Raw genomic sequence first — 25,679 nt, 5'->3', positions numbered from 1 at the left:
GGTTTTTAAATTATAGTAGCTTATACTACTAACTTTAGAAGTCAAGATAGAAAGGATTTTACAAAAAAAAAACAATTACTAAATTTTTCTTGGGAAGAGAGATAAAAACAGAGCAAAAATAGAAGCATGACAGCATGGGCATATGGTTCATTTCTAATATCCCTTTGTTGATTAGATAATTTGTTTTTTGTTTAAAATTATCCACATCATAGAAAAAGAAATCTTTTCAAGCTCATTTTTAAGCTTGCAAAAACCTTGGGTACAAAAACTAAGCAATGATGGCACATGTATAGAATAGTATATTTTTTAAATTAGATTAGTCTCATTTTTTGCATCTTTAGAGAAATTTATTCATTATATCTTGAGGCATATTGTAGAACAATTATATAAAATATTGCTTTATTTGTATTTTTAAAAATACATACTTGTGGCTAAATATATGCCTATTTTTGTATCTCCATGAGGAAGATACACTTAGGAAAAGGATTTGGAAGGATAAACTTAAAACTATTAAAAGTGTTACTAGAGTATTGAGACGGAACAGATGAGGGGAGATTTTCATCTTTATAGGTTGTGATAGGTTTTGAATATTTTTGCAATAAGCATGTACTTATAGCTTAGACATTTTGTAAGATGCACTTCTATTGCTTTAAACAAATCGCAAGAATCCTGAAAGGACTTTATATGTATTTTCTTTATCACAAACTAAAATACATTACATATTTTCAATTAAACTAAATAAAATATTTCCAAATTGTTACCTGGTCATATATGCATTTAAGAGGAAACTAAGTAAATCCAGAGGCATCTCACATTTAATTCTCAATGGGTAAGAAGTTAAAATCCTGACTAAGCTTTTGCTTTCTGGGGAGTAATATTATTTTAAAAACTGATCTCATAGTGACCCTGTACCAGCACATCGTGGGTATTCTTTTTGTTTTGCTTTTTTGTTTTTGGGGTTTGTTTTTTTTTCCATTTCACCTAAATCTATACAGGGCTGGGGATGCTTTTATTCCCAGTGCTGCTTATGAAAATAAGAAGCTTCAGGATGTGAATTTTGAGAATTATGAGAAACTGATTTTTTTTTTAATTAAAATAGTACAAGGGTTGGCTGGCCTTTGTGGTTTGTTTTAAAGTTGTATTACTAGGGCAGGTGTAGCTCAGTGGTTGACTGCCTGCCTCCCATGTATGAGGTCCTGGACTCAATCCCTGGTACCTCCAAATAAAATGAAAATAAATGAAGTTGTATTGCTATGGGTGAAATATTGTTAATATACATTATTCTTTTAATTTCCTTTTTAGTATGCATCAGTATGCTTTTAAACAACATTCTCCAAACTTTGAAAAATATTTCTAGAGTGAAGACAAAATTAAAGAGAAGAGGAGGCATTTGGGAGACACAAAGCACTTTTGTCCAGTGGTTCTCAAAGAAAACTTCATCCTACAACCAGGCAACATAGACGAAGCAGTTAAATATCGAGAAAAGATCTACTACTTTTCAACTACTGAGGCTAAAGAAAAGTTTTTGGAGCATCCTGAGGACTATGTGGCTCAAGAAGAACCATTAAAGGTGAAAAAATTATTCTCATCCTAAATTAAAGATCCTGAGTACTTGTTTTTAGGATTTATTACTAACCTCCATCATTTTATTTAATAGTGAAGTCCCAACCTCATGTAACTAGTAAAAATAATAAATAGTTCTCAATCCAAGAACAGCTTTTTGGAATATAACATAAAAATAATTATCTATTTTGATTTCTACAGTAATACCTTGTATCAAACTAACACTTAATTCTGTCTTTTCATCTGAAATAGACAAAGTTGAACTTATTGCTTACCAGACTAAAGGACAGCTGTGCTGATTAGGCTCTGTGTCTCGGAACAGAGCAGTGTGATGGTTTTAATATAGGATTTTTCCTAAGAGTGGAACCCAGGGATTGGTGGGCTTTCAGAGGCAAAACTAGGTTGAACTCACTGTACAAGTGTAATTACTCAGGTGAGTTGGGTATGGACTGCTTCATAATTAGAGGCCTGGCTATCGGAGTGAGACTAGCCCTGATTGGCTGACTTTCAGAAATGAGGGGCTGCCTTTGATTGGCTGGATTGCAAAGGATTATTTCCCAAGGGGAGTTGTCACTTGATTGCTTAAGCAGGTTTCAAACCACTTGGTAGCTTTTTGTTACACTGGCTATGGAAAAATCAGTCCTTTTCAAAATTTGCTTATCTAACATTGGAACAGATTTTTCTAACTTACTTTGTAAAAATACTAATTAAGAACACATTGTGTAAACTATGGGACTATAGTAATAGCACATTACAATATTCTTTCATCAATTCTAACAAAGGTACCACACTAATGCAAAGTATTAATAATAGGGAAAGCTGAGGGAGGGCTGTGGAGGGGGACTCTATTTTCTGCATGATTTTTCTGTAAACCTACAAGTTCTCTTATTTTAAATATATATTTTTTTTTAAAAGAACATATTATGGCAATGTTTTATTCATTTCTAAAAATAAAGCCAATAAATAATTCTGCCAGCTTTAGACAAGTTTCCATTTTTATGTTTTACTTTCCCATCCTCTTCCATACTCTTTTACTAGTGTGTATAACTTTTGTAATCTGCTTTTTCAATTAAGATTATATCATAGAAATGTTTATATATTTCCCTAAAAATCTCATAATGCCTAATCATTTTGATGTGCCCTTTTAACATCTAATTCATGGTTACACTTTTTTCCACAGTATTTTTTATAATATGACTTTGCTATTGTGGATATGAAATGGTACTAAGGAAATCTAAAGGTATATTATTCCTTGTTTCTCTTCAATTATTTTATTAATTGATAGTTGAATAAAATTACTAGGTCAAGATATATAAATCACAATACCTTGTCATATTACTTTCCATAACACCAGTATCTTCTAACAGAACATATAGTACATGATTTAAAACCTTCTAGATAATTTGGACCATTCATGAACCTTGAGTTTTATATGTTGCCCATCGAGGGGTATGGGTGATTGTGCCTTCACTAAAAATCCCCAATATTCCAGAGGCAGGGGTCAACTTAGGACTGCGGCCTTATGTTTTCTTTTGTTGTTTTTAGCTTAAGTTTCTCTTTTCTCTGAGCCTGTCTGGCTGCTTGTGATCTACTGCCCTTGTTTTCCACAAATCCATGTTTAATGGTCTCAATGTAATATTTACACACATTAAAACATCAAATAGCAAGCAATATTTTGGGGGGAAAAAAAGGCAAAATTTCCCCTTCCCACTCCATTTCCAGTCCAGGTACAATATCATTTTCCCACCCCTGAGATGGCTCCCTCATCTGTCTGCTTGTTGTCTCTGCCTGTTATCTGCTTGTTATGTCCACTTGTCTTCTTTAGGAGGCACCAGGAACTGAACCTGGGACCTGTCATGGGAGGCAGGTACCCAATTGTTTGAGCTGCTCCCTGCTCCCCTGTAACATCATTTAATTGTTTCTGTTTTTAATTCTTCCTTATACTAGAATAATATGCTTCTAATTTCATTTCTTGGTAAATCAACTTTAGACATTATCAACTGACTCTCTGAGAGAAAAGTAATGATTTAGCTCTCTTACACTACCCACTGTTTCTTAGAGTTTTATATTTAGATTTTCATTTTTAATTCTTCATAACATTAAAGACCATTCTGAGTTTTCAATTCTTTTCACATTTATTGTTAATACTATCTCTTTAACTCTCCACTTAGTAAACTGAAATATGAGCCTCCCTGCTCTTTTGTCCACCTTTCCTTCTTCACTGATAAATATTTACTTCTTGTCATGGTTGGTAACATTTGCATTCTGTCCTACAGCCAAGTCTTCTGTGACAAAAAGTAAAAACCAATAAACTTTTTTTAGCATGCAAAAATCCCAGGCCAAGTTGTTAGTATTATATTTCTTTCATTATGGGTCCAATAGCATGACCTTGGGCACTGAAATGAAAATACATCTGCCTGCAATTTCACATTACCTTTTCTTTTGGTTCTTACATACCTACCTCTGTCAAATTCTCACGTTTTTTTAAGTTTTCAAACATAATGTCTGTTTTTCTGAGCCCCCTTTTCTGCTAGAGACCTCCCACCCAGAGTTCCATCCTCTTGTTCCCCCTGCCTAGATTGCCTTTAAAGGTGGCTTCGTGCCCATCCTGGCCAAGATCCCGTTTCTCTATCTCCATCTCTTCGCGCCGTGCTCTCTGCATTTATATTTCCTGGTAGTTTACCCTTTGTGGGAAAAAGGCAACCGCAACTCCCAACCTTAAATCCTTTCATTCTTGAGTCCAGCCTTTTTTCCTAAAGTTTCCGCAAGAGTGTTACTGAACCAATCACAATGGCCAAAAGAATGTGAGGCAATGGGCTTGGCTTGCCTCAAACCTAGTTCTTGAACTAATGATGAAATCAGTTTCATAGGAAGCACACAAACGGTTGTTTAGTTGAAACACATCTTCATATCTGAAAATGTAATTTTTGAGTTCTCATATAGTTTGTACAGGCATAGATTTCTAGGTTGAAAATCATTTTCCTTTCAGTATATCAAAGATCTTGCTTTATTATCTGCTAGCATCCAATATTGCTAGGCTGGTTATCATTTTTGTAGGGTAATTTTATTATTATTATCTGGAAGCTCTTAAGGTCTTTCCATTCTTTGTATATTTTTTCATTTTACTAGAATCATCGTGCTTGTTTAACCTGCGTGTTCTTCACACTGGGAAATTCTAGAATTTCACAGTACTTATATTGAACTTTTTTACTTCAGCAATTGTAACTTCTATTTCTGAGAGCTCTTTCTTTTCTCAGATAGTTCTTTTAGATCTGTCTTCTTAAACCTCATCTAAAAAACAAACAAACAAACAAAAAACTTCTTCCCTAGTCCCTGAATTCCCTCTGACTGCTTTTTCTTCTATATACTGGTAGACTTTTCCCTGGGATCATTAATCCCTTCCCTGAACATTTCTTTCACAGAAAGAAGAAGTGATTAAATTGTCCTCCTTACTTCCCTCGGCAGCTCACAATCCATTGCTTCCCCTTCCCTTTCCAAAACTCCAGCTCCTTTGAGGCTCATACTATCCAGATAAATCTCCATCTACCCACCCCCATTACAATCAGCTACCATTTCATAGACGTTTTCCTTCATGGATGAAGACATAAGCTGCCACTTCATCCCAACTCTCATCATCGTTTATCACTCAGTATCCAATGGATGATCTCCACAAGTGTGGATTCTCTGGCTTTGGGCCTCCTCATCTCCAGGAAAGGGATTATAGGAATTCATGGAGAGACCTCTAAGGGTCAATGGGCTTTTTTTGTGTAGAGAGATTTTTCTTTTATTATGTTAAGAAAGTATCTTTCCATTTTTTATTAACCAAAAGTTAAATACTTAATTGTATTAAATGTCCTTTAGCATATGATATCAAGGTGATCTTATGGTGGTTGATCCCTGAGGATATATTAATTGATACTAATTGATATCCTAATGTTGAGTTACCTGAGTTCGGTAAATGATAGTTCCTACTCGGTTTTATGTGGAGAAATTTAGTAAACCCTGTGTTTTCTGAAAACTTCCTTTTCTTTATTCTCCCTGTGCCCCAACCTCTCCTTGACTTGCCCCCTCCTCCTGACCCCTCCCCGTCCTATGGCAGGCTCCTCCATTAAGAATTTGCCTTCTGGGTCCCCACGGTTCTGGCAAAACTGTGTGTGGAAGACACTTGGCAGAAAATTTGGGCATTTTTCACATTCAGTTTGAAGAATTTCTTCAAGAAAAATTAAAGCTCAAAATCGAAAAGAAAATTGGACCTGAATTTGATGAAGATTCTGAAGAAGAACAATCTACAAAACAAGAACTTGAAGAGCTTGCGATTCAGGCCAATGTTAAGATTGAGGAAGAAAATACGAAGAAGCAGGTAGTATAGTTAAGACACTTTTTGTAGATAGCTGTGCTTTCTGATCTTACTTTCGCAAAGTAGACTATAAGTAGTATAAAACTCTATACAGTTTAAGAAGGAAAAAAGCACTTGAGTCATCCTCCCTATATGTTAAAAGCAGATCTTACTGCCCACCTAAAACATCAAATACTGAGTTTCACATGACCCCAACAAAAGTCAGGAAAGCTTTCCCTGACAAGACTTTTGAATAGAATTTATCAGGGACTGTGTTGTTTGTTATGTCTGATCTGGAATATAAGGTTCTCTGTGTCTAATAAAATATTGTCAAAATCTTCACCTAGGGCCAAAGGAGAGCCCCAAATATTAATTCCTAATAGTGCCTCATAAGAAAATTTTAATACATCCTTTAGACGATTTCTATCTGGGGTGGAAAAGGAAAGTTCTTAATTCTAATTTTTTTTTAAACGATTTTTTATGTAGCTAGACTATTTTTTTTCCTTGAATGATTCCCTGCCCAGGTACAGTTAGTTACATTCAATGCTTATAGATAAAGTTGGAGCAGGACTAAATAGTAACATGTGGTATCCTGACAAGTAACATGACATCCTTCGAACATAATCCCTTCAAACATATTTTCCACCTATATTTAGTGGAAACAGGAAGAAACTAACATTCCATTAGTTTTTAAAAATGCATATGGATTCCAGTTCTAAATTTCAACAGATCTAGATTTTAAAATGCATCAGAATATTTCCTACTTTTCTAAGGTTTTTTCTGTGGTTTTCTTTTGCAGTTCTCTGAATTATTTGATTCTTCAGGAGGCAAATTAAGAGATTTTATTTTTAGATAATAAAATTAAATCCTACTTCCTGGTAAAGCAGCAGTTGGCTATAATATTCAGAATTTGGATGACAAAAATACTCAACAGAAGTAGTTCTAATCTAGTCAGAACTGTTTTTTTTTTAAGAACTGTTGTTTTTTAATATCCACTCAAAGATGATCCTACCTCAGAGCAGACCTGAGTAAATTATCATAACATTTTCTATTTATTCCACAATGCTTTAATTCCCTTATAGATTATATTCCAAGTGGCTGCCTAGCTTGCCCAACCCTTAATCAGGACCTAGGTTAGAGAGATAATATTATATAATTTTAAGATAGATGACAGAAATCAATAAGCTTCAATATTGGTCCATCAGTTGTAACGAATGTACCACACTAATATAAGCTAAAAGGGGACAATGTGTGTGGGGCAGGAGGGGGAGGGTATATGGGAATCGTCCATACCTTTGATGTAACTTTTCTGTATTCTAATAAGTCTCTAAAAATAAAGTTTAATATTCAAAAAAATCAGTAAGCTTATAGACATGTGACATAGTTTGAATAAGGTTTTAGCAAAAATTGATGAGAAAGATGCCCTAAGGCCATGTATGAAAATCAGACTTGTTAATCACTAGTAACTCTTCTTAATTATTGTAAATGTAATTTAATATTTATAACCATATTAAATATTGGTTAAAAAAGAACCCATATTGTTAAATTTTAAAACTTTTAAATACAAATCTCAAAAGAAAAAATTGCCTAAGAAAAACAGCACAACTTTTCTTAATCTATGCATATAATATAATTTATTAAGATAGTGGACTTTTTAGCTTTGGTTTCTGATTTTTTTTAAGCATCCAGAAGTACAACTTACAGAAGAAGAAGAAGCAATCAAAGCAAATCTGACAGAGAATGAGCTTTTGCCTCCAGAAATTCTTGAAGCAATTCTTTCTGAGTGGTGGCTTAAGGAACCAATGCGGTATCTTAATTTATATAAGATTATACACTTATTGATTTTTATTTGCTTTGTTCTTAAAAGTTAAAAATTTAATTGACACAAATTTAAGAATTTTATCCTCTTAGGCCCTTTACTTTCAAGTAAACTAGTGATTCGCTTGGGCTACACATTAAAAATATCAAAGGAGCTTTTAATATGTACTGATGCTTAGATTCCCCCCTCAAACAACTGAATCAGAATCTCTGGGGATGTGAGGTTGGGACCCAGGCATTGGCAGCACCCCAGGTGATTCTAATATGCAATTATGGTTGTAAAGGCCTATTGTAAACCCATGTTCCCTGGTAATGTGCTGGAACCCTTTCCCCCGTAGCCTTTGAACAATTACCATTAAAGCCACTTAATGGCTATCCATGGTGTTTTTCCCTTTGCTAAATGCCAGAAACAATCCTGACCCCAGACAGAACAAATTTAAGAATCTCGAGGTCACCAGAGTTCAAAGCTTTACCTCTATTCCTTAACCAGAACCTTTGCCTTGTAATTCACCAAAAAGTCGGTGGTGCCAGGATTTAGTTCTCAGCCAAACAGAAATCCTCATATGTGTTCCCACTCTAAAAGAAAAACCAATCCCAGGAACAGCAGAGGCTCACAGGAAGGCAGGGCAGATCAGACTGGGCCAGACTCACTCTCACTCACAGGATACATCAGGAACCATGGGGGATGTGGAGAACAGCCACGGTGAGAGGTACAGTTTTATTTTTGAAGAGGAAATAATTGCATATAATTTTAAATCAAAAATTTCAGAGAAATATGTAATGAAATGAAAGTCTTTCTCTCTACCATGTCTCCCAACTTCCTAGTTCCACTCCTCAGCAGCAGCAACCAATGTTAGCAATTACTAACAAATCTTTCTGGAGATATTCTGAATATATACAAACATGTATGTGTATATAGGCACCTTTTCCACATCTTCTGCATTTTGATCTTTTTTTTTTCTTTGTGGCTCATTCCATAGCAGTACATATACAGTTTTCTCATTCTTTTAATGGCTGTTAATAATATTGTTAATAATATTTCATTGAATGTATCCACAATAGTTTATTTACCCAGTCTCCTATAGGTGGACAGCAGGGTTATTTTCAGTCTTTGCTATTACAAGCTATGATGCAATGAATTTTCTTATACATTCCCAATTTTGTCTACATGAGACCGTCTATAGGTTACCAATTTATAATGCTAGCTGAGTTTTGAGACGGTAGCTAGCATCAGCATTCTGGTTCGCACAGTTCAGTTACCTCCCCCCCCCCACCCTTCCACAACAGGTTGGACAAATCAAAGCAGAGAAAACACACCTATTTATAAACCTGGGATAAAAGACAGCTGCTGTGATGGAAGGAGGCATGCTTCTTGGTGGATCCCTGAGAAACTGTGCTTACAGGGATCAAGGGTAGGGAACTGCAATGGACAAAGGAGTGGTCATTGGTACATTTCCTGGAAGAGGTTCTTCCCAATATTTTTCACATCATTACACAAATAAAAAATGGTTTTATTCTGTAGCTCATGGAGGTCAAGTCAACCCATTTAACTTTCACAGCAATCTGGTGAGGTAGGACTATTCTAATCCCCATTTTACTGATGAGAAAACTGAACCACGAGGAGTTTATTAATTCACTCACCCAAGGTCATATAGCAAGTGAGTGGCAGACTTGCCCCCTAAGTTCCTGCTTTTACCCATTCTGCAGAACTGACTTTCAGATTTAGAGTTTGGGCCTGTACAAAGAAAGTGTGCAATAAACGTGTTGAAAGAAGGAATTTGCATTCATTGATATTGATAACATTTTGATTTACTTTTATCATCTAATTATGTGCTTTGTCCGTTTTTCTCCTTTTCTTTCCTTTCTTGCTTTATTTTTTCTTATTCCATTCATTTCCTCTATTAATTTACATTTTTCTCATTCTATTTTTATTCTTTTAGTGACTGAACTTTTCATACATATTATCAAAGTCTAAAAATTATCAGTACATTTACCTTCCACCAAAACGACCCAAGGTCCTGGGAACACTTTATTCACAGCACTGCATTCCAACTTATATGCTTTTCCTATGTTTTCATCCTATCTCATTTTTAAGTCCATAAAACAGCCAGTGTCCATTTCTCCCATTTACTTAATACCTTCTTTGTTCGTCATTCCTTCTTGCATCTCAGACCGCCCGTCATCTGGGATCACTTTCCTTCTATCTAAAGTAACACTTTAGTGAAGTTCTACAAATGCTGATGGTATTTCACTGAAAATAACTTTTAGTTCCTCCTCATCCTTGAAAGATACTTTTCTGAGAATAGAATTTTAGGTTGACAGTTATTTCTCTTAACTCACTGAATGCTGTGGAGTATAGTGGTAAAGGGCCTATCTTCCAATTAGATTGCATGTATTTGAATCTCAAATTCTCTGTTTACTAGTTGCTTGACCTCAGAGCAGTGGCTTAAATTTTCTACCATCAGTTTCATTATCTCCAAAATGGAATAAAAGTTTCTATCCCATAGGGTTGTTACAAGGATGCAATAAGTTATTATAAGTAAAATACTGCAGTAAATGTCATGCAAGTGTTATTATCAGCATTGAAATGAAATGTTTAGTGTTGAAAAGCCACCTGTATGTCTAACTCTCTGGAGGCTGCTAAGACATTAGTTTCATATTTGGTAGTTTACAGTTTCATTAAGATGTGACTTTGTGTGGATTTCCTTTAATTTATCCTGCTGGGAATTTGTTGAGCTTCTTGAATCTGTGGATTGGTGTCTTTTTTTGGCTCTAGAAAGCTTTTAATCATTGTCTCTTCAAATATTGCCTGACTAATTCTGTCCTCTCCTTCTAGAACTCTGATTAGAACTTCAATGTCTTTTAACCTTTCTCTTACATATTTTCCATATTTTAATCTCTATGCTGGTCTGGATAAGTTTTTCGCTCTTTCAATTCATGAATTCTCTCCCTTGCTATGTTCAAACTGTTACCACCACCCACTGTGTTTTGTATTTCAATTACTATATGTTTCATGTTTATAATCTCTGTTCCAAATCTGACTTCTCTTTACTTGTGTTTTCCAACTTCTCTGATATTTCTTAGAACATATTTTAAATACTGTGTCTGATAATTCCAATATATATCCAAAGTTTTTGAGAGTCTGATTCTACTATTGTTTCTACTAGTTCTCACCCATTATACCTTTTTTCTCTTATGTTTAATGTTTTTTCACTGTGAGTTCATTTTCTTTGGAAATTTTTTGGCATAAATTCTTTGAAGCCAGGCAGACACCATGGAAAACTATCAATCTAGGTTCATTTTATACTAAATTTTTGACTTGAGTGGTTTTTTTTGTTCTACCCAGGTGGTATGAATTTGGACTCTACACCCATTTGCGGTCTAGCTAGTTGTTATAAATGGTATTAGTTTTCTAGGGTTGCTGTAACAAAGTACCACAAACTGAGTGACTTAAGACAAAAGATATGTATAATCTCACATTTCTAGAGCCCAGAAGTCCAAAATCATGATGTCAGCAGTACCCTGCTCCCTTTGAAGGCCCTAAGAGAGAATTCTTCCTTGCCTCTTCATAGCTTCTGGTGCTAGCCAGTAACTCTAGGCATTTCTTGGGCTTGCAGCTGCATCAGTACAATCTCTGCTTCTGTTATGACATGGCGTTTTCTCTGTGTGCCTGCTCTGTGTCCAATTTCCCCTCTTATAAGGTGTATTAGTCAGCCAAAGGTGTGCTGGTGCAAAGTACCAGAACTCTGTTGGCTTTTATAATGGGTATTTATTTGGAGTAGAAGCTTATAGTCACAAGGCCCTAAATAGTCCAACTCAAGGTACCATAAGAGGTACTTACCCAAAGTCTGTTGCCTCGTGTTGAAACAAAATGGCGGACAATGTCTGCAAGGGTTCAGCCTTCCTTCTTCCTCTTAAGACTCTGTGGTCCCAGCTCATTCCGATCTCAGCTGTAGGCTGGCCTAAGGCTCATCTCACTCCTCAGGGCTCATTTCTTCTGGGCTCAGCTGCTCTGTTCTCTTCATAAGGTCAGCTATAGACTATCAGGCTTATCTCTCTTCCCAGGCCTCTGCCATGTCTAATGGAGCCTTCTCTCTTCCTTACCATGCCCTTTTCTGTGTGTTTGCCCACCAAGGAGGCGGGAATTCAACAACCTACTGATGTGACCAAATCAAAGTCCTAATCTCAAACAAGTAAATGTAACCTTTGAATTTAATACAATCAAAGGGTATCACACCCAGAGGAACTGACCAGTTTACAAACATAATATCTTTTGGGAATTAATATATAAATCAAACTGCCACATAAAGACACCAGTCATACTGGATTAAGTCATAATCCAATATGACATCATCTTAATTTGATTGCATCTCCAAAGACCCTATTTCCAAATAAGGTCACAGTCTGAAGTTCTGGATGAACATGAATTTTGGGGAGACACTGTTCAACCCAGTATAGAGATTGTCAATAGAGATTTTCTCCTTTCACTTATATGGAAAAATACGGAATTTTCTACCCAAAATCTAGGAATGAGAAGGCATTAAATTTCTTGGTCACCCTTACCTATAGTATAGCCACAGAGCTACCAATGCAATATACCAGAAACAGGTTGGCTTTTATAATGGGAATTTATTTAGGGTAAAAGCTAACAGCTCTGAATTTGTAAAATGTCCAAATCAAGGCACCATCACAGATGCTTTCTCACCAAAGTCAGCGGATGACCCTTGCATGCTGTCATGTGGTAAAGCAAGATGGTGGGTGATCTCTGCCAAGGTCTCTGCCTTCGCCTCCAGAATCTACAGTCTCCTGGGGCTCAGCTGTGGGCAATCTCTATACTGGGTTGAACAGGCCCCGAGAGACTGAGAGAGGAGGCCCAGAAAGAAACAAGCCTCCTCTCTCAGTCTCTCGGGGCCTTTCTGCCTTTCTGCAAATGTTGGAGGATCTGGAGTCCTCTCTCACTTGGCCTGATCAAAATGGTGGCTTTCTGTCTCTCCGTGTCTCCATTTTTAATAGATCCAGCCAGAGGGTGGACCCATAACCTGAATCATGCTTCACTGATGTAGTCCAGTCAAAAGGGTATCATACCCACAGGAACGGATTAGTTAAAAAACATAATTTTTTTCTTTTTGGGATTCATAAAAGAACTAAAGAACTTTGAACTGTCACAGTCATCAACTTTATTTTCAATTTCTTGTTCTCTAAATTCGATCAATATTTATATAGGAAATCTAGGCAGGCAGCATGCAGCTACATAATGATGGGTCGCTGTTCATTAATTTAACTCCTGACTTTGTGTCGTACATTTTTTTAAAATTGTATGGATTAAATAATTAAAAGTTAAAAAAAAAATTGTAAAAACCTGAAGAAAATAGCAGAATATTATGCAACCATTAAAATATAGTGTAATGAATTTGTAATACATGAGATATGTTTTTAATAATATTAAGTAAAAAGAAGATACAAAACTCTACATAATATGATAAGAGAGATGGACACATGAAAAATCAACTGGAAAGAAATAAACCTGAATGTCAGTAATATCTGGGATATGGAATTATAGATAATTTTACCTTTTCTCACACTTTTCTTTATTTTCCACTCATTCTATAGTGAGACTTCTTTTTTCTCTCCCCTTCCCCCCGACCCCAATTGTCTGTTCTCTGTGTCTATTTGCTGAGTCTTCTTCTTTGTCCGCTTCTGTTGTTGTCAGCGGCACAGGAATCTGTGTTTCTTTTTGTTGTGTCATCTTGTTTTGTCAGCTGTCCGTGTGTGCAGCGCCATTCCTGGGCAGACTGCACTTTCTTTCGCACTGGGCGGCTCTCCTTATGGGGTGCACTCCTTACGCGTGGGGCTCCCCTATGCGGGGGACACCCCTGCATGGCACAGCACTCCTTGTGTGTATCAGCACTGCGCATGGGCCAGCTCCACACGGGTCAAGGAGGCCCGGGGTTTGAACCGCAGACCTCTCATGTGGTAGACAGACGCCCTAACCACTGGGTCAAGTCCGCTTCCCTATAGTGAGATTTGTTGCTTTTATAATACAGGAAAATTTCAAAACATTTTTAAAGGCTATTGCATTAGTCCCTGAGAGCTATAACCAGGGCCTGAGAACTAAGGTGGCAATGGTAGAAACGGAAGTGTTGGGACAAAGAAGGACATGCCCAGGACATAGCTATTATATGAAGGAGCATAAGGGAGTGGAGAGAAAGAGCCACATGTCTAAAGTTTGATACCTGAATACTAATGAGTTGGAAGGAAGAGCAGTTTGGAAGGGTAACAATGAGTATGTTTTTTGACAAGCTGCATATAGAATTCCTGAAGGGCATCCAAGTAGTGAAATTAAGCAGCTTTTTGAAAATTCAGGTTCGAAATTCAAAAAAAAGCTTGAGGCAAGCAGTTGTGGCTCAAGTGGTTGAGTGCCTTCTTCCTACATAGGAGGTCCTGGGTTTACATCATAGTTATTTTCATGATCCTTGAGGTTTCATAATACTTGGGCAAGACTGGCAATCCCATTTAACTATAATCCTCTTTCAAATATGAGCCATGATACATACATTAATAATTGTCATTGGTTAAAAGGAGACCCAGGGAAGAGGATATGATTGTCTCATGAAAAGAACCATTGTTAGAAGAAGAGCTATGAACATGGTCAGGCCAAGTGAAATCTTTACCTAATGGATGACATGTTTATTACACTTGACACTCCTCCAAGTAGAGAACTTGTTTTCTCTTCCCTATGATCTTTTCACGGCTATTAATAAGCTTCTAATTACTAGTAGCTGTCTCTAAGCGATGGGTTACAGTTCTGTTTTATAAATATAAAATATAATTTTAATCCAATTCAATATTTTTGGAAGAAGAAATAGCATGCATACAAAACCAGTTGAAATATTAAAAGAAATAAAACATACTACGGTAAACTTTCTAAACAATTCATGTACACCTAATATAAAGTTGAGATTTATCTGTACATTTTTAATTTTTAAATCTATATTTACTCTATAATATAATATTTTAAGCAAATTATTAAAATTTCCACCTAGTTCCACAGGGTTTATACTGGATGGTTTCCCACGATATCCTGAGGAGGCTCAGTTTCTGGTGGAGCGTGGATTTTGCCCAGATGCTGCTGTTTTTATACAAGTTGAAGATCATGATATTTCCAATCGCCTTCTTCCCTCCCAAATTGAAAAGTGGAAACTAAAACAAAAGAAGAAATTAGAAAGGAAAAAATTCATCAAAAACTTGAAGACAAAAATAAAGGTATATATCCAGTCGAAATGCATGAGACTAAATTTGTTCAGCATCCATTTTAAATTATAAAGTGATCTTTACAACAATAGAGTTTTCTGGCTTTAATGCCATAAAGTATAAAAGTATTTTTCATCAATTATTAAGACTACTTATAATTAAAGCATTAAGAATTATTTGAGAACTTTGTTGTAATCTAAGTATTAATGCCTCTCTCTCCAAGGCAAATAAAATAAAAGATAGTGGCAGAGCAACATACCCCTCTACCAGAAATAGGAGCAAAGTGGAAGAGTCAACAAGTGGATCAGGCCTTGAAATACAAAGAAAATTTGCAGTTGCCTTTTTCATTAGGTCCTGGAATAATGATGCCATCCATCAAGGCCATGGTAGCCTCAGAATGCATCTTCTGAACTGTGTTCTGAGGAGTATTCCAGAAAATGTTCAAAAGTGTTATAGGAAACTCAGCAATTCTACTTGTAGGAATCTACCTAAGAGAAATGAAAACAAGTCCATGCAAACTCTTATACTTGAATGTTCATAACAGCATTATTCATAATAGCCAAAAATTAGAAGCAACCCTAACATCCATCATCTGATGGATTAACAAAATGTGGTATATCCATACAATAGAATACTACTCAGCATTAAAAAGGAAAGAATTGTTGATAAACACTGTTTTAGTTTCCTTGGCTGCTTAAAGCCATATCATGACATGATTTGGCTTAAACAATGGGAATTTATTCACTCAGGGTTAGAATCCTTCAAAAAATCCAAATTAAGGCACCATCAAGGCAAGGCTGTCTTGCTGAAGACTGGCTACCAGTGATCCTTGGGTCCTCTGCCACATGGCAAGGCACCATCTGCTGGTCTCTCCCTTCTCTTCCAGGTTTTGTTGCTTTCAGTTTCTTGCTCCCATGATGTTTGCACTCTCTCTCTCTCTTTCTTCCTCCCTCTCTCCCTCCCCCCTCCTTTCCTTCTTCCTTCTCTCCCTTTATTCCATTTATAAAGGACTCCTGTAATAGGATTAAGTCCCATCCTGAACGAGGTGGATCACACCTTAACTGAAGTAGCCTCATCAAAAGATCCTACATATAATGGGTTTACATACTCAGGGATGGATTAGATTTAAGAACATGTTTTTCTGGGGTACATTCAGCTTCAAAACACCACACACAGTAACATGAATAAGTATCAAAGTCATGCTGAGTGAAAGAAACCAGGCAAAAGAGAAGTACATATTGTATGATTCCATTTATATGACATGTCCTGGAAAGGCAAATCTTTGTATTAGGGGCTGGGGTGGAAAGAACAGCTTTTGAATCTGGAAATAGGAAGATCAGTTTAGGAAATGAGAGAATTCAAAATATTTGAAGAGTTTTCATACTGAAGAGAGCTTGTAGTTACTCCATGTGACCACAAGAGAAAGAAATTCAGTGGTTAGACAGAAGCTTCAGGGAGATATATTCCATTATTTGTCCATCCTTTCAAAAAGAACCAAGATCAAAGACAGTGAGCTCCTTGTCAATAGAGCTATTGTCTGTAAAGCATAGAGTGGGTCAAAATTAGGCAGTGATAGTATAGAAGAAAATATGTCAGAGAGTTAGTCAGTTCATTTCAATTATGAGAAATTATGACTTAAATCATTTAATACATTCTTACGGCTTGATACTCATTAAATTATAGACAGCCAAAGTGTTAGAAACATGAAGCTCTTCTTTCACTGCTCAGATACAGTTGTCAAATTATTTTTATCTTGGGGTTAGCCAGAGAATGTCCTTCCCAGGGCATTGCCACACATTCCCCAACTCCACCATGGTAAGGCTGCATTTCCCAGGCCGTCTCTGCCTGCACAAAATCAAGCCCTCAGAACTGCAGAAGTAAGGAGAGATGTAGATAGACACCCAACTTCATACTGTTGTCGATTACACCCTTCCCTTTTCACTTCCTCATCTCTCTGAAGAAAATGAACCAAACTGTCTGCCAGGCAAGAGGTCCTGGAAGCATGAAAATGGAACAAAAAAAAAGAAGGCATACCACTAGCCTCGCATGTGGCTGTTGAGAATTGGAATGTGTTTAGTACAACTGAGAAACCAGTGTTCAATTTTATTCCATTTTAATTCATTTAAATTTAAATAGCCACAAATGGCTGGTGGCTACTGCAAGGAACAGAGGCACTCCAGAGCAATGGTGTTCTTAGATGTCACATGCCACTGAGAATTTTAGGAATTTGGAACAGAGAAGCAGCAGGTTTCAGGAGCTAGTTCATAGCCTAATGCATCTGTGCCTTCCTTTTTACACCCACTAACCCAACCTGGTTCAGATCCTTCTCAGCTCACACCCAGCACTGCTACAGTGACCTCCTAATCATTCTTTCTGGCGTCATCCCAGCACCCTCCAGACCATCCTTCTCACTACCTCCAGACTGATCTTCTTAAAACTGTTATGACCAAGCCACCCCAGGGTAAAGACTGAACTCCTTAGTCTGGTATCTGAAGCCCTCCCAACCTTGTTCCAATCTCTCTTTCTAACCTTATTTCTCAACTGAAACAAGTATAGACTACTGCAGCACCCAACATACTTTATTCTTTTCCATTCCTTTATCCGGGAGTTGCTTGCACAATCCTCATACTAGCTGCATGATGTTATATGAGTTAAACCCTATGGACTTCTGTAAAGTCACCTATAAAATGGAATAATACTGCCCTCCTTGCAGATACATTTTAAGCAGAAAATGAAAGAAAGTATATTTGTATATTTAAGTGCTCAAGACAAGTGCTAGCATCCAGCAGACATATAATAATTATACTTATTTGAGTGAAGGGAACAGAGAAAAGGTAGACTCAGAATATATATATATGTGTTTTATGTATACTTTGCATTTCTTTGTGGTGTATTCAGTGATCTTTAAACACAAGGAGATTGTGTTTTCACAACTCTATAATTAAAGGATCTATGGTAATATTATAGTTTAAAAAGGGAAATAGGAGAAGCGGACTTGGCCCAGTGATTAGGGCATCTGTCTACCACATGGGAGGTCCGCAGTTCAAACCCCGGGCCTCCTTGACCCGTGTGGAGCTGGCCCACGCGCGGTGCTGATGCGCGCAAGGAGTGCCGTACCATGCAGGGGTGTCCCCGCGTAGGGGAGCCCCACACGCAAGGAGTGCTCCCCTTAAGGAGAGCCGTCCAGCGTGAAAGAAAGTGCAGCCTGCCCAAGAATGGCGCCACCCACATTGAGAGATGACATAACAAGATGACACAGCAAAAAGAAACAGATTCCCGTGCTGCTGACAGCAACAGAAGTGGACAAAGAAGATGCAGGAAATAGACACAGAGAACAGACAACCGGGGAGGGGGAGAGAAATAAATAAAAAAATAAATCTTAAAAAAAAAAAAGACAACTTTAAAAAAAAAGGGAAATAGTAGGAATTTTTATAAACTCTCTTATCCTCTTAAGAGCTACAGAATCTCACTTGGGGATTTTAAACCAAATGAATTTGATTCTATTCAGTTTCATAATTCCATCTACAAATATTTCTTGAGTGCCTACAAAGTATAAATTCTCAAGACTATGTACTCAATATTGACTATATAAAAAGCATCATCCTGAGCTAGATAAGAGCCCACTTAGGATGTTTTCATGTACCATTCTAATTTCCCAACATTTAATGGGACTTCAGTTTGGAAAGTCCTGAGCCAAGAAGCCCCAGACCCCAAGCAGTGCTGATTAGTTTTCACACGGCTCTGGAAGCATGACAGAGGATCCATTGCCATTGGATTTAGAGGACCCTACAAAGACTGGAGTGCTGTCGATATACCATGTCTATGAACATGTCAAAGTACAACTGTTTTCCTCTATATGTATTTTTTGTTTTTTTAGGGTATTCTATTTTCATAGTATAATGAAAATATTATCAAACATTTCAGCAAATTAACTCCAAGTATTTCCATGTTTCTCCATGTACAAAATCCAACTCTCCACCAAAAACAAATAAATGAATAATAAGTTTTGAAAAAGGAATTCTAAAGTTTGTGGAAACAAACTGAACCCAAGTGCTGCTTACCCCTCAGGGGGAAAATAAGTCCAGAGGTACAAGGATGTAAGTCACATAATCAAAACCATCACATATTTTCTGGATATATCACTATCCTTTCACCCAAATGTTATTTCCAATTTGGAAAAAAAAATACACTAACATGTAGAAAGCAATTCTTATACCTATCCATTAAAAATGTAAATGTCTCTTTTGTTAACAGGATGACCAGATTGCTAAAAGAAGGGCTGAACTTATAGCTGAGAGAGAGAAAAAAAGAAAAGGGGAGGTAAGTGAATAAAATTGTTCTTTCAAAAAAGCAGAATACATAAATGTATATATATATACATACATACATACATATATAAACTCTCTTAATAGTGTAAAACAAAAAGATACATAGGAAAAAGTCTCAAAGGAAAAAGTGTTTGTGTATGAGTTTATACATCACTTTTATTTTCTTCTTTATAGTTTTTTATATTCCATAACTATTTTACCATGACCTTTTATTATTTTTATAATCAGAAAAATGAATATTTTTTAAAGGAAAGAAAACCACTAAAGGCGTTTAAAATAATCTAATACAAAATACAATGCTACATTAAACTATGCTTCTTTTGGATTTTTATCTTTGCTTTCCACACATCCAGCCTACACCACAGGGAGATGGGCTGGGAGTATGGGTGAGAACTAGACAGGGAGCCTGTGAAGCTCTCCAGAGCTAAAATGCAGATCACTTCAAGATTTTTAAAAATTTTAAAGAAGGGGATGAAGGGGGAGCAGATGTAGCTCAATTAGTTGGACACCTGCCTCCCACATGGGAAGTCCTAGGTTCAGTTTCCCCGTGCCTCCTAAAGAAGACGAGCAAGACAATTGGCTGGCACAACTGGCTGGCATGACAAGCTGACACAATGAGGAGACACAACAAGGAAACACAAAGAGACACAACAAGAGGCACAAAAGTCAGAGAGCAGATGTGGCTTAAGCAATTGAGCACCTCCCTCCCACAAAGGAGGTCTGGAGTTTGGTTCCCGGTGCCTCCTAAAAGAAGACAAGCAAACACAGAGAGCACACAACAGACAGACACAAATAGCAGACAGTGAGTGCAAACAACGAGGGAAGAATAAACAAATCTTTTTAAAAAAAGGCCGGGGCAGGGGGAGGCAGGTCCTGCAGGTCCTCAGAGTCAGGCACCTATGCCGGATGCTCAGTGCAACTCCTTCTGTTCATCTGCTGTTTTGGGTTTTTTAAAGGATAAACCTTGAAGATCATGAATTTGGTTTATGTGAGGAGTTATTCCCTAGGGACACAAATGCCACAACCAGGGAACTCAAGGGTACAGAGGTCCATGTGACCATGTGACTAGAAAAGCAAATTCTGAGAAAGGCCTGAGGCTTATATGTAGACAGCTTACAAATTTTACTCCACCATCAAGGCAAACAAGAGGATAGCCTCTGCCTTCCTCTTTTCCTTTCTCTCATTTATTTATTTAGTTTTAGGAGGTACCAGGAATTGAACCCAGGACCTTGTACATGGGAAGCAAGTGCTTAACCACTGAGCTATATGCACCCCCCATTTCTTTCTCTCTTAAGGTACTGTCATAACATCTTTTCAAGGCTGACCCTCATGTAATCTTATTTCCACCTATAAAAATGTTAGCTGGGAAGCAGAGTTGGCCCAGTGGTTAGGGCATCCGTCTACCACATGGGAGGTCCACGGCTCAAACCCCGGGCCTCCTTGACCTGTGTGGAGCTGGCCCACGTGCAGTGCTGATGCGCGCAAGGAGTGCCCTGCCACGCAGGGGTGTCCCTGCATAGGGGAGCCCCACGTGCAAGGAGTGCGCCCCATAAGGAGAGCCGCCCAGCGCGAAAGAAAGTGCAGCCTGCCCAGGAATGGCACTGCACACACGGACAGCTGACACGACAAGATGACACAACAAAAAGAAACACGGATTCCCGTGCCGCTGACAACAACAGAAGCGGACAAAGAAGAACACGCAGCGAATAGACACAGAGAACAGACAACCGCGGGGGGGGGGGGGGGAGAAATAAATAAATAAATATAAATAAATAAATCTTTAAAAAAAACAACTTCCTCTTCATAAAAAAAAAAAGTTAGCTATGCAAGAAGAAGAAAAGATAACAGAAAACAGAATTTGCTGCAAGTGCCCCCACCTATCACCCTAGTGTGCATATGTTGGACTGGGATGCAAAGGGCTGCTGAAACAACACAACACAACCATTCTCGTGAGCACAAAGCTTCATTGACGAAATATTTAAACCAAAAGGAAATCTAAAAGCATTCAACTGAGGAAGTGATGGCACCGTCTGAGGAACAAGCACCCACTTCCTCATTATTTGTCTTGGTCTTCAGTCAATCAGCCAGTCAACAAACATTAATTAGGCACCCACTATGTGTCTGACACCATTTCAGACACCGGTGAATCAGCCATAACCAAAACTTACAGAAGTCTCTGGCCTCGTACTAGTGCTCATTCCCTTAGCAAACATGTTCTGAACCTGTGTTCCAGGGCTCATGCTTAGGTCAAGAAGACAGACATCCTACCTGGGGATCAAATACAGTTAAGCCCTTGGCTATCCCTATTGATTCCCTCCAAAATCTCAACAGTGTATTACAGAAGGAGTCCAGATTTTGGGATCAAGCCGACCTAAACTGGTGTCCTCTCCATTTCTTACTGATTTTGTCCATTGCTGGATCCCCAGTGCCTAGCATAGAGCTGATGCATAGTAGGCACTCAATTTATCGTTATTTGTTCTGTTGCCTAACATTGAACAAGTTATGCAAACCTCTCTGAGCCTAAGTTTTTTCATTGTTAAGTGAAAAATTAATAATACTTAGTTTCTCTATTTAATATTTCCCTTCTTTGTTATTCTTTAATTAAATCTGCTTTTCTTAAGAATTAGTTTTCAAGATAAATTTAAAATGTTATTGATTTATAATTTTTGCATAATATTAGAATGGTGTGTTTTCTCATTTTTTAATTCAAAGATTCAGCCTTCCATCTGGTAGGGTAAAGAGGATTTTGTGTGCTAGTTGGCCTGGGATTTAATTTTTATAAAATTGGCTATGTATCCGTACAATGAATTTTTACAAACAAGCTTTGAAACACAACTCCTGAGATTTTTTACTAATTAAAGTTTAAAATTGTGCATTGATTTTTTTCCCAGCCCCTTTTATGGAAATTCTATAAAATATGTCCTGCTACTACTGCCTCCGACAATAAAAACATTAGATAAAAAGTAGCTTCTCTGAGACCACTTTGTGTTTGTCATCATCAGTTAACCAGACACCCTGAATTGAATCCATCCTGACTCCAGATACACTCTGGAGCTTGCTTTCATTAATAGATCCAGAGGATTTATTATCATTTGTCTCTTTGTGCAGAAGAGGCAGCTAAATGTCTCGCCTTTTAAAAACTAATAAAGGAATTACACGCTGATACAGCCCTCCCCAGGTTTGTTTTCTTGCCCTTAACAAAATTCCTTCTCTTTACTGTCTGACTTTTTAGCAGCAAATAAAACATTTTTTAGCAGCAGAAAGCACGTGGATGTCCTAATGTGACTACTTACATTAATTTCACAGGAACACATCGCCATCTTGTGGAATTTTAGTCTTAGAATGTGACTGAAAAATATTCTGTCCAGTCCCTTTGTATGGACTTATACTTCATACCTCCTAACTCTTCAAAGAACTTGCTTCTACTCTTACTCCTCACTCCAGAATCTTCTCTCATTTCCTTTTTACTGACTCATTCTCTCGTACCTGAGTCTCTTCTATCAAGTGCAGAAAAAGGAAAGACAGGAAGAGGCAGGGTAAGGAGCCAGGAGAGCAAGTAAACAGGATTGTTAGAGACTGTGCCCAGGTGAATACTTAACAAAGATACGTATCGTAAGTCCTGAGGGCAAAGTCGTTCATTTTTGTATCTCCTCTTTCCTTCCTCATATTTCATTATGAGTGTATTTTCCTTTTTCCTCATAGGTCATAGTTATTATCTACTTAACTGCTTTAAAGATCTACTTTACTGCTTTAAAGTTCTTGTTCAATAATTCAAAAAACTCGGTCATCTTGGGATGGGTATTTGATGGTTATCTTTTCTCTTGAGAAAAAGAATTCTTTCAATAATTTTGTATTATATTCTATAAATGTGCATATTATGTTGTGGGGATTATGATTTCTGTTTATTATCTCCAAAAAGGGCTGATGCTTTTATTTCAGTAGGCAGCTAATGTGGTAAGATTAGACCTGCAATCTCTGTCATGCCTGCAATGTATGGCAGCTCAGTTCATAGTGTTCTCAAATTGCCCATATGTGCATGGTTCAGGAGCTGGCCAGAGATATGGACACTGTTTGTAAACTGAATTTGGGGTTCCCTTCTCTGGCTCTTTCATTTCCTGAGTTGGCCCTCACAGTCCAATGGTCCTAGTTGTGGCTTCTTACTCTGGCTGCTCCAGCCAGAAATACCAACACCCAAAAAGCGGTTATGTTTCTATATACAAGCAATGGTCAGAAGAAGAAATCAAGGGGGGAAAAAATGCCATTTACAATAGCAACTAAAAGAATCAAATATCTAGGAGTAAATCTAACCAAGAATATAAAGGACTTGTACACAGAAAACTACAAACATTGCTAAAGGAAATTAAAGAATACCTAAATAAATGGAATGGTATTCCATGTGCATGGATTGGAAGACTATCATTAATATGTACCATTAATACTGTGCAAAGCAATTTATAGGTTCAATGCAATCCCAATAAAAAAATTCCAACAACCTTCTTTGCAGAAATGAAAGAGCCAATCATCAAATTTATGTGGAAGGGTAAAAGACCCCACATAGCTAAAGCCATCAAAAAAAGAATGATGTTAGAGAATTCATACTTCCTGATCTTAAAACTTATTATAAAGCCACAATAATCAAAACAGCATGATACTGGCACAAGGACAGATATATAGACCAATTGAATAGAATTGAGAGCTCAGAAATCAAACCTCACATTTATGGCCAACTGATTTTTGACAAGGTGGCAAAGACCACTTAATTGGGAAAGAATCGTATCTTAAACTATTGACAGCTGGGAAAATGGTGCTGGGAAAACTGGAGCTACGTTTGCGGAAAGAAAAAAAAGAGGAGGAGGAGGAGGATTCTCGACTTCACACCATATACAAATATCAACTCAAAACAGATCAAAGACCTTAACAGATTAAGAATCTAGAATACAGGTTACCAGGGGATGGGGTGAGGATAGGAAATGGGAAATTAAGCCTTAAAATGTGTGGGGTTCCTTTTTGAAATGATAGAAATGTTTTGGTAATGGATGGTGTTGATGGTAGCACAACATTGTGAATGCAATTGACAAAGGGGAAATGTTAGATTGTGTAGGTGGTAACAGAACAAAATTAAAAAACAAAATCCACTACACAGTGAAACCTAAGTTAAACCATGGACTTGAATTAATAGTATAGTTATAAAATGTAAAAATGTGCTATCAATTGTAACAAATTTTCTATACCAAATGCAACGTGTTGATGGTGGGATGGCATATGGGAATCCTATAGCTTATGCATGATTGTTCTGTAAACCCACAACTTCTTTAATAGAGAAAAAACTCAAAACAACAACAACAACAATAACAAAAACACCTTTCATGTGTCCTTCCTTAAGGAAAAAAAAACAAAGCCAATTTAATATATGATAAGTTCGACGATTCTAATAATATGGTGAATAATGCTTCTTCTGCGCCACCTCCAAAAACAGAAATGCAGGGGTAGGGGAGAAGTATGAGGGAAGAATTATCCAAATATGGGGCAAGTTAAAATGCTGCATGGTTTTAAGTAATAAGGAAAAATAGCCTGTTTGACCATTGATACTTGAAGGATTTTCTTAGAATGCTATAGGTTTCTTGATGTAGGACTGCAACCCAAGTGTCACTATCTGCAGCAGAAGTCCATAAAAGTTGAATAATTATTAAAATATAGCAGGTACTATTTATTTGAGTTCCATTTTCAGAATCAATAAAATATTGTTCATTTAGTTTCAATTTTTAGTTAATTCTACTCAAAGCACCAAATACTAAACTACATTTACAAAATTAAAAAGTAAATACAATATATTGGAGACAAAAATTTGGAAACTGAAGAGAAGGAATAGTGGAAGGAAGAGTAAGGGTGTTCTCTTGAATTGTGGAGAATCAAGACATGTCTAAAGATAATAACTCAATAAATAGAGATTTGGGGATAATATTTAAAGTGATAGGCACTCAACTGAAGAATTGAGAATAAAAACATGATTAAAACTGGAGAAAGGAAGAGGAGAGAGAGAAGAGGAGTAATGTAAGTTAGCTAAATTTCTCATCATCACTAGCAGTAAATCCAAGTTAATATAGGAATAAAGGGAAGATAACCTTTCTTTTTTTATTTTTAAGAGTTACAGCAGTAACCATCAGTGGAACTAAATATCAAAGTAGCTGTCTTTTACTGTTTATTTGGTTACTTCCTAAACTGTTTCTAGAGAGGAAAAAAAGCAAACTTTTTTAGTTATTAATAGAAGGGTTAAATAAACTGAATACTGTGAAATACTACATAGTTGGTAAAAACACATGAAATATCTGTTCTAAAATGGAGACAAATGTATATATATTGCTAAGTAGCTTTTTTTTAAAGTA

At 36.9% G+C, this 25,679-nt stretch overlaps 1 protein-coding gene across 1 annotated transcript in view; it reads left to right on the top strand.

Annotated features, from left to right (window-relative positions):
• The window catches only part of AK9 (adenylate kinase 9), a 194,894-nt gene that overhangs the window by 129,521 nt on the left and 39,694 nt on the right, over window positions 1-25,679 (top strand). The window contains exons 25-29 of the mRNA XM_058307272.2: window positions 1,358-1,570; window positions 5,663-5,923; window positions 7,582-7,706; window positions 14,761-14,980; window positions 19,223-19,288. Coding sequence (XP_058163255.1) covers window positions 1,358-1,570; window positions 5,663-5,923; window positions 7,582-7,706; window positions 14,761-14,980; window positions 19,223-19,288 — 885 coding nt within the window. The remainder of the gene's footprint in view (window positions 1-1,357; window positions 1,571-5,662; window positions 5,924-7,581; window positions 7,707-14,760; window positions 14,981-19,222; window positions 19,289-25,679) is intronic.

Source organism: Dasypus novemcinctus, chromosome 11 (genome assembly GCF_030445035.2).
Source record: "Dasypus novemcinctus isolate mDasNov1 chromosome 11, mDasNov1.1.hap2, whole genome shotgun sequence".
Lineage (NCBI taxonomy): Eukaryota > Metazoa > Chordata > Mammalia > Cingulata > Dasypodidae > Dasypus > Dasypus novemcinctus.
This window is presented reverse-complemented; position numbering and strand designations above follow the sequence as displayed.